General features: G+C 37.7%; 1 protein-coding gene across 1 annotated transcript in view; it reads left to right on the top strand.

Moving 5' to 3' along the window:
• The window catches only part of AASDHPPT (aminoadipate-semialdehyde dehydrogenase-phosphopantetheinyl transferase), a 34,684-nt gene that overhangs the window by 4,108 nt on the left and 20,283 nt on the right, over window positions 1-10,293 (top strand). The window contains exon 2 of the mRNA XM_009890929.1: window positions 1,034-1,259. Coding sequence (XP_009889231.1) covers window positions 1,034-1,259 — 226 coding nt within the window. The remainder of the gene's footprint in view (window positions 1-1,033; window positions 1,260-10,293) is intronic.

The following is a 10,293-nucleotide window of genomic DNA, read 5'->3' as shown; positions in this document are numbered from 1 at the left end:
CCTCCCGGCTGCTGTGGGCGAGTGCGGCTGTCGCCGGCGGGGCCCTCAGAGGCTTCTCCGCTGAGGAGCGTCCCCACGGGAAAGGCCCGGTCCAGGGGCCACGAGTGGCGCCTTTTGGCGCCTTTTGGCGCCACTCGTGGCCCCTGGACCGGGCCTTTCCCGTGGGGACGCGATTGTCTCTCTGCGGATTCAGTATTGCCCAAATTTCTGACTTCTCATAGGAAAATCACGCCCTGCGAGGGCATTTCAGGGAAGAAATGGCATTGCGAAGTATGAATTGCCAGCTCTGCTTACGCCTTCACGTAGGAGGAAAAAGGGACGCTTGCAGCCTTCTATTAGTTGCTCTGAGAAGACTTGACAAGTTTAATGTCCGCGATGTCAAGTTAGGAGACAGAACCAACACACTCGAGGAGGCTATGCGTCAAGACTGTAGCATAATGTGTAAGAGAATAAAGCTGCTTTACATAACTTAGCTTTTCCATCTCACACAATGATGTGGTAGTAATAGAGACTTCTTCTAGTTAGTCTGTCGGAAATTGCTTATCGTTTTTAGCTGTTCATTATTTCATTTAGTGGCCTAAGTAACTGAATGAATGTACTGGAAGGAAAGCTGTTGAGACGGTTCTACTGTTCACTGGAAGGAAAGCTGTTGAGACAGTTCTACTGTTCACTGTGGTATAAAAAGTATACATCTATGTGATAAAGTATCCTAAGTAAGTAAATAAGGTAGAGAAGGAACTATTTTATGTGATTCTTCTAGGCTGGAACTGCTTTTTATTAGGTCTTGTGTTGTCTTTGTGCTGACAGTGATCACAAATGTATTATAAACTTGGGTCTGGTGGACTCTTCTGCTTAAATTTACTTGACAAAGGCTTTTGTAAAAGAGAGCAATCTAAATGATTTGGCTAAAATACACACTTTCTATGGGCAATAATAAACCACATTTCTTTAGGCAGGTGGTTTGCTAGCAACGACAGGTATTTTGCATATAGTGTAATAGTTCTGTGTGAACTACTTCCATTTTGTTTCATAGGCTGGTCGCCTGCTGATACGGAAATTAATTGCAGAAAAGTTATGCATACCTTGGAATGAAATAAACTTGCAAAGGACATCAAAAGGAAAACCTTTCCTGGCAAATAATGTATTCAGTATCTATTCAAATTACAACTTCAATGTCTCTCATCAAGGAGATTATGCAGTTCTTGCAGCTGAGCCTGAGCTTCAAGTTGGCATTGATATTATGAAGACTAATTTACCAGGTAATGCATTATGGGGACCAGAGGAGATGCTGTAGTGTTTAAGTTTTGAATGTTTCAATGTTTTCTAAAGAACCAATCTGTGTCCTGAAAATTTAGTGTAATTAGAAGAGAGTGTATGAATGTATTGTGCATTTGCTTTTTTTTTTTAATTGTTAAATGTGCTCCTTATTGTTTATTTAGGGTTTTCTGTTATGCCAGATATGGATACACTTCCAATTTAGAAGAGGAGAACCCTGGAAAAATAAGGTTTTGAATCGTGTTACGGTATTGGCAGGACCAGCATCTGCAGCTATTTTGATTATGGGTTTGCTGTCTGTTAAGTAGAAGCAGGGACAGCTTTCCAAGTAGGGACAGTGAGATCTGTCCCCATGAGAACTTTATAGTCTGTGACTGTGAGTGTTACTCCCTTGTCCCGTAAGGATGGATGTTGTGTGTGTCAGCACCAGGCCCAATAGTGTAGCAAACTGGCATCAAAGATTTGCTATGAGTGTGCAGAAATCCTTAGTGAGACGGGTTTGTGGGGGAATATTTGAGGTGCCCCTGGGAAAAAAAAAAAAACAGACTTCAAAAACTTTAGTTATTGGCCTATTTATTTGTATGAAATGTTGTGCTAACCTGACTGTATTAATGAACTTAAGGACCCCAATTATAAATTAGAGTTGTAGAAAAGTGTATTTTTAAATATAGTTTTATGAAGATCATTCAGTTCACAAATGTTCATTGATGCATGACTGGATTAAAGGAGAAACATCCTGGGATTTGTGATTTACTGGAATTTTAGTTGTTGAGAATCCTCCTCAAATGTTTAACTGGGTATGACAGTAATAGCTGTGTTCCTAGAAAATCTCTCTTCAGAATCTCCAATTTTCCCAGCATTTTATGCGCTGAAATAATTTGTGTAGTAAGGTAAAGCTTCAAATAAACCCTGACTGGATAACTCTCTCTGATTCCTTTGCACCTTTTTAATGATTATTACAAGTGTGCATTTTTGGGTTGGCATATTTATCTTAGAGGCACAGAAACTTTACTGCAATCCAAAGTGAAGTTCTTCTGTGTGACTCACTTCTGGCTACTGTAGACCCTCACTCTAAAGACTATGGTCAGCATGTGGTGCTTTCGCTGTAGTAGAAAGGCTCTGTAACCATGCCAGAGCAGATGTCCACGCTGTAGCTCATGGACAACCCCACACCAGCGCAGTTCTGTGTTTTGTGACAGGAACTGTGGCCCGTGGATGATGCTGCACTGGAACAGGTACACCCCTGAAGGGATTGCAGTAATGCAGGGCCCAAATACTAGATTAAGCTTGAGGCTGGTGCTTTTATCGTAGCTCTCCCAGGCAAAACAACACAAAGTGATGTCCCAGCTGTGTCCCCTCCCAGTGTCTTGCACACCCCCAGCCTATTTGCTGGGAAGGCAGAGTGACAGAGAAGGCCTCGATGCTGTGCTAACACTGCAGCAGTAGATAAAATACCGGTGTGGCATCAACACTGTTTTAGGTGTACATCTAAAATGCAGTGCTGTACAGGCTGCTATGAAAAAAATTAATACTCAGACCCAGTACCCTTGGAAACACTTTGGCTGGGCTTGCCACATGACTTACTACAAGACTCCTTAATTACTCATTTTAAAAAGCTTTCCTGTTTCAGCTGGTAAATAGTGAAAACCAAAACGTTCAAACATTCTTCTTTGTATTTTAAGCTCTTCTTGGGAATGAAAAATTGAAAGTCATTTATACATGCCATATATGGAGGTAGGGGTATTCTCGGCTGGGATTTTATGCAGATGGAAGTATAGCTGGCATTTTAAAGACACATTGGTGATGTCCAGCTGACAAATCTTATGAAATGTATTAAACTCTCCTTCTGAAACTACGAAAAAATTGTGAAGAATAGAGGTTTAACTTTAGGTTTAGAAACCTGTGTTTATATACTTATCCATTTTGGAATAGAATGCATTCAACTTTGTAAGGGAATATATTCTTAGTTCTTTTCCAGTTAATAGAAAGAATATCTTTTAACTTCAATATTAGCTGGCTTTATTTAAAAAAAAAAAAAAAACACCCCCCCCCGAAAAACAAACCAAAACAATTAATCTCTATTGCTTCCTTTCTCTTGTATTTTTTACTTATTTATTCACTATTCCTTTCTTATTTCCCTCATGTTAAATTGCTGATATAGTGGATAACTCAACGTCCATTGATCTGTTTCTCATTCTGCAGGCGGTGTCAGAATTAATCAGGGTTCTTTTACCTGTGTCTGAGTGTATTCTTTATTCAGTGTCCTAGTCACTGTTGTCATAAGAGGTGTGGAATCAAAGTTAGGGTGTCGGTATATATCGTTACTTATTCTTAGTTATGTCAAATTCAGCAGGCTAAATTTAGGAAAAAATTATCTTGAGTTCATCCTATCAATGATGTTTTGGTTCCTATTCTGCTTCTGTTGCATACCTTTGTGATTGCTTGTCCTACGGTTTCCAAATAGCAACAAGAAGCTGGAATTTAAAGCAGGATTTGGTATCAGGGGAAGAGTTTAATCTCAGCAGAAATGTAGGAAAAGCAGTGAAACTGAACTCAATTTTTAGTTAAGTGCAATCAGGGTTTAGATACAACATTCAGTTCTTAACAACTTCTGTAGCCAGAGAGGCTCCTGCAAACATGTCCTGGGATTGCTGATGCTAGCACTCATGACCTCTTACCATAAAGCAAATGTTGCCACATCCCCCTGGGTAGCTGCGCTCAGCAGCTGTGTGGATTTAATTTGTGAGTATGAGCTAGTGAGACTGAATAATGCTGTGGGATCTGGTACGAACAGGCTTCAGTGTTTTTACCCATAGAGGGAAAAATGGTGGTTATTCTGGAGATGCTCATGATTCCAAAGACTAAGTGATGGAATGAAACTGGTGTTTTTGTAATACAGTGATACTGAAAAACTGTGTATCCAGATGACCAGTCTGAATCAAGGTAGTGACAGATGCAGCCTGCTAGGATTCCTGAACATGGGTCCTTTATCTACAGCTACTTTATCCACCTCTGCCTCTTTCATCAGAGATCTAGGTATATATTGACAGAAAAAGGGGCTGGTAGGGCCTTACTGTGTCCACAGTCTGAATTCATGGTGGCAGGATTCACAGTGTATACAGAGGAGTGCAAAATCATTACAAAATTTCTGGCTTTCCTTTCCAATATCTGAAGTTCCGCAGCTAGCATAGCCTCTCCTGAAGTAATTTAGCTGTCAGCAACTTGTATACATCTTTTCTATGTTTTGATAAGGAGAGAAAGGAACTACAGTGCTTGTCATTATGCATAAGAATTAACTGTTGTGTGTTAGTACATGGTTGTGCAATTGTTTTCCACATGTAACGTTATGTAAATATTTGTGAATGAAATAAAAAAGTACCAGGTTCCAGATTTTAAAGAGGTTTTGTTTATGGCCATACATTTTCCTTTTTGCAATTAAAATTTGCATTTTTGGAAAAGAAATATGATAGTAATGAAAACTTAATAATTGTATATGGGAAAATGAGCCAGCAAATTAGTAATGCTAAGGATGGAATTTTAAATTATAGCCTCTGTAATATGAACTAAATCTGCCAGGTTTTTTACCTAAAATATTTCTGAGAAAGATTTTTGTTTTAGTGGAATTACCTGGAACTGCTGTGCTGTGAACTTTGACTTTGCCAGTATTGTTTTATCTGATAGTTCCACTAAGTGGTGCTCTTGCTCTGCAGTTGTTAAGTACATTATATTTCTGAGAGTGAATCTGCTGTAAATCTCTCTCTGGAATAGCTACAAGGACAAAGAGTTCCCTGTGTGCAAATTACATTACAGTTGGTTTGAGTTTTGGTTGTTTTTTGGTTTTGGTTTGTTTTGTTGTTTGTTTTTTTTTTTTTTCAAATGCTTGTTTAAATACAAAATACTTCATCTTGTGATGTTATCCAACAGAATCTTGATTGAGGTCTCCAGTATTCTAGTTCTTATATTCCTTTATTGTTCAGTGAACAAAATATGCAGTGCAAATATATGAGAGTATCATGCAGCTGCAAGTTTTGAGAAATACACTATTAAATTGTGTGCTAGCATGTAACAAGGAGACCTGGTGCACATGAATATTTTTATGTCGCTTCTAAATCTGTGCTGTCTATTTTTGTTTTACTTATGAGCAATAAGAAGGCACCTCTTTCCATATTACTTTTGCTGCATTATTACAACCTGAAAAATGAAACTACTGCAAGACATAGCCTTCTTCAAAGGTGAAGGAAAATGTCCTCTTTAGGTATTGTGTGTTTTTGCCATTTGGTTATCCAGGAGATATAAATCAGGCTTTCAATTTACTTATTTTTGAAGAATTACTGAGATCAATGATTTTTTTCTTCTCTTTAAGATGAACTCTTGAGTCATTTGGGAAAACGCACACTGTACTGTAAATTTGTTAATGGAAGTAATTGTGGACATTATTTGGCAAAAGAGGTAACGCATATGGAATTATTTTAACCCTTTCACAAAAGAAGTGAGAAGGATTCTCACAGTACTACTAACTCCTGTGGAAAAACTCAGCTTGTGATAATGTATTTGATTTTTAACTTATGGACAAGAAATTTTGCAACAAGTGTCAACTTATTTTAAGTGGTGTGTGGGATGTTGATTTACCAGTCACTTAAACTCTGTAAAGGAGAACATTTTCAGAGACTTAGGAAATAATTATAGCTTAATAGAGATTGCTTTGAGCATGTGAAAAAAGTTTAGATCTTAGGTTCAAGAGCTTTCCTGCTGTGCAAGTGAATTTCTTTTCAGTAATGCAATTTTTTTTTAGCTTAGATGGAGTTACAGAGGTAAATAAATTAACAGTTCTTTCCTGATCTTTCATAATCAGCATGCAGTCTTTCTTACCTATTGCATTACAGGTACTTTGATCTGTACATCTCCAATCTCAATGTAATTCCAGAATCAAATATAATACAAGAGATGATAGAGATCTTCAAATCAGAGATATGTCACACATGAATCAGAGTATCTAAGTCCCACACAAAGAAGCGAAGTACCATACTTTAGTCTAGCTAGTGGAGGAAAACTCTCACTCTCCAGCCAGCTGTAAACCTTGTGCCATTTCTTTTGGTAGTCATAAACAAAATTGAGAGTTAGGTGCACCTACACCATAGGTAAGATATTTGGCATGTCTTTTATCTAGCAGCCATGTTCAAGTTTTCGAACTTGTAATACTTTTTTTAATTGCTGCTTTTTAGCTCTTGCAATAAGGATTTCTTGACCTAGAGAGAAATGCCAAAACAGATTGTTCTTTGGAGTGCTCTTGTCCTTACGGTGCGTTAACTTTACCTTAAGCAAATTTTAATTGTTTTTGGTTTTATTGTTGTATTTCAGTAAATCTCATAGCAGCAATCAGCATCTAATCTTTTACTACATGAGCTAACTGCCAAATTACTAGCTAATGGTACAGCTGTAGATATGTAGAGGCACTGTTTGGGATGAAGAAATTAACGAAGGTTTCAGGTTAAATGTTACTTCTAATTGATTAAGGTAGTAAAAATTTATAAATATGAAAACACATAATTTTTAGATGTAAAAATAAAGCTAAAAAGAGCTAACATCCTTGTTGAACTAACGAGTCACGGTGGTCATATGCCCTTACACTGAGTAAACAGGGAGGAATTTCTTTGTTCTTGTTCTATTTGAAAAAGGGAAGAAACACCCATCTTAAGCATACTCTTGAAGAATACGTATTGTATAGCAGTTTCATTATTGTGCTTTACTTAATCACATTTTTAACACTGTTTTAACATCACATTTGTAAAAACATGTGCACGTTCTGGTAATTGATTAAGCACCAATGCTTGATAAACTGTGAAAGGAAAATTTGATATTGTGATTGAATCTCCTCTTTGAGGGGAAATTGTTTCTTTCTAAAAAGCCTATCTTAATCATTTATTATTGTTTTATAATAGGAAAGCGTAAAACCATTTGGATTAAAATAGAAACTGATAGCAAAATGTAGAACAGTAAAAATGAACTTGTGGAGAATTGATAGTTTAAAATGAGGGATAAATTTACAATTAAGAAAGCAAAAAACTTAAAGAAGGAGCTTTTAGTATAAATAAGAGGTGGAAAAAAGAGTAACTATAAGAATGCTTGTTTGGTTTTGTTGTTCCCCTTCCTTGATTACTCTTTTGGGAAATTAAATTATAGATTCAAAATGAGGGGCTAAAGAAAATTGAATATTTTTTTTTTTTAACAAAACTAAAATTACTTCTCAGCCTACACTAATGACCATTAGCTTTGGCTTTCCAAATTAAGGAATTCTAGCAGATAGATGTGACAGGAGGGCCAAGGTGAAGTAATGATTATGTGGGTATTAAGAATTTGCTTTTTGAGGAGTTTCTTGCTAACACTGCCCATTTCCAGTAGCTTCAGCTCTACAGATACATATATTTATTCCAAGAGCTGAAAGAAAGAAGCTGTCTTTATTCTGTGTTGTCAAAAGCTTATTTGGATGTAGCCTGTGCAAGAATTACAGTTTGGAGCTGTGATTAGTTTCAAGGTTGGGAGGCAGTGTTTTAGAGACAGATTTGCAGATTTTTAGACTGATGAAATTGTAGAAACGTATCTTAATATTTGATATCTCCCCTCAGAAATTGTAAAAAAAATAGCTTCAGCTGGATTCCCCTGATGCATTTCCTTCCTAAGAGAAATTTTGATTTCTAACAAGGAAAATATTTTTATATTTTCTCACTGAAGGTTACAGGTTGCGGCTGTCATGTCAGATTTTCAGGAAAGTTTAGGACCAGGAGACTTTTGCTGCTTCTGTAATATTTGTCTACCATTTTCTTGCCTTATATCAGGTTGATGCTCTAAGTCTGAGCAGTAATTCCTGTGTTACGTGCTGAGTCTCCATCTTTTGATGGAGAATCCAATCTTGTAGTGCATTAAAAAAATTACTTGCCCTGTATAGTTTTCCTCTCTATTCATAAGAATTGTTGGGTTTTGTATTAAATATGCATATCTTTTTCCTAGCAAAACCCAATTTAATAAAAACATAGCAAACACTTGGAGACAGTATCTGCAAGAGTAGATATAACTGATACAGGTGAATGGACCATTGAAGTTCATCAGTTTTTTCAGTTGTGGGCCAAGCTCTGCTTTTGCCACATGGCAATACATTTATCTTCCTCTTGCATCTTTTCTTGTATAGACCATTGGCTGGATAAAAAACTGCTCCTGCAGTGGCTGGTCTGGAACTATGCAAAAGTTAATTTGTGTGTTGATAGGATGGAAGGATGCAGGGGGACAACATGCTGAATAACTAGCTGACTGCTGTCTTTTCTCTGTGGGAAGACCAAACAAAACATGTTGGGTTTTAGTTGTCAAGTGGGCCAAACGGTCTTCCAGCTGCTGGCAGCCAAACAAATGGCTTTACAAGGTTGGGTTTTTTTTAAAGCATGTTCTTACATGGTTACTTTCACTGTTACATAGGAGAGATTGATTCCCAAATTTACAACGCTTAAAACTTCTTCTGTCATCTTGCGAGTTTTTTGGATTTCATTTTGAAGGGGGAAAAGAGAGAAGGATGGTGTATACACAGAAGGGGGGATATTTTAAGTGTGAAAATGATAAGAGACATTTTTACTGCATCTGGCCGTGAAATTCATGTTCTGGGACAGGGTTCTGCGGAGTGTCCTGACTTCTGCCATCACAAGGAACTCTGTTATCCAGTGGCTTCATTGTGCATTCAGTTCATAATGAACTCACAGTGGTCAGTAGGATATGATGATGTGGAAGGACATAGTCCCAGAGTGTGTCTGTGTGTCAATACTGAGGACCAGTTCCACACCAAACACCGAATTTAGAACAGACATCTCTCATTGGACTTCTTCAGAGAAACCGTCTCAGTCTGAAGAAGCACCTTGTGCTTTCTAAGGTCACAGAGCTTCCTTTGGAGGGCAAAAAATTGCATAAGTCAAATCAAGAAGGTGTTAGGAAGTGTGAATCATGTAGTCAAATTCACATGGAAGATGAAGTTGACTTGGGTACTGAGAATGGGCTTTTTTCCCCATTCTTGTCAACATAACATTTGTATACCAAGTGCCAAACAGATCCCAATGCACCCCCAGGTTCTGCAGTGGTACTAGTTTCTTAGAGATGGAAGTACTCCCCCTATAATCACATTTTCACTGAAGTACGTACCCTTTCCGGTTACTATTATCTTAATACTTCTATGGTTCAGTAGCAACCATTAGCGATACTATGTGGATAATGTTGTTTTGCAGTATATCTGATTCCATGCGAAGATAGAACTGGGTGTCATCCCTCTTCTTGTGGAATTTCTGTCTATGCATCTCAACAACACCATATATACATATGTACGTACATATATATGCATGCATATATATAGACATGCATACCAGTGTATATGTGTGTATATGTATGTATATAGGCATATATATATGGGGTGTTTATATACATGGAATCATAGAATAGTTTGGCGTGGAAGGGAATTTTAAAGGTCATCTAGTCCAACCCCCTTGCAATGAGCAGGGACATTTTCAACTAGATCAGGTTACTGAGAGCCCTGTCAAACCTGACCTTGAATGTTCCCGGGGATGGGGGCATCTGCCACCTCTCTGGGCAACATGTTCCAGTGTTTCACCACCCCCATTGTAAAAATTTTCTTCCTTATATCTAGTCTAATTCTACGATCTTTTAGTTTAAAGCCATTACCCCTTGTCCTATTACAACAGGCCCTGCTAAAAAGTCTGCCCCCATCTTTCCTTTATGCCCCCTATAAGTACTGAAGTGCCACAATAAGGTCTCCCCAGAGCCTACTCTTCTCCAGAAGAGAACATATATATACACGCACAGATATATGTATATATCTGTGCGTGTATATATATACATATATATGTATATATGCATGTAGATACATATGTACACACACACAGGTTGTATATTGTATAGTGTGAGTCTTAATCTGATTTCACTAGAGGTACAAAGCGATCCATTTTTGATACTGGGTGGTCATCCTCTTAA

Source organism: Charadrius vociferus, unplaced genomic scaffold (genome assembly GCF_000708025.1).
Source record: "Charadrius vociferus isolate BGI_N301 unplaced genomic scaffold, ASM70802v2 scaffold118, whole genome shotgun sequence".
In the NCBI taxonomy this organism is placed as follows: domain Eukaryota; kingdom Metazoa; phylum Chordata; class Aves; order Charadriiformes; family Charadriidae; genus Charadrius; species Charadrius vociferus.
This window is presented reverse-complemented; position numbering and strand designations above follow the sequence as displayed.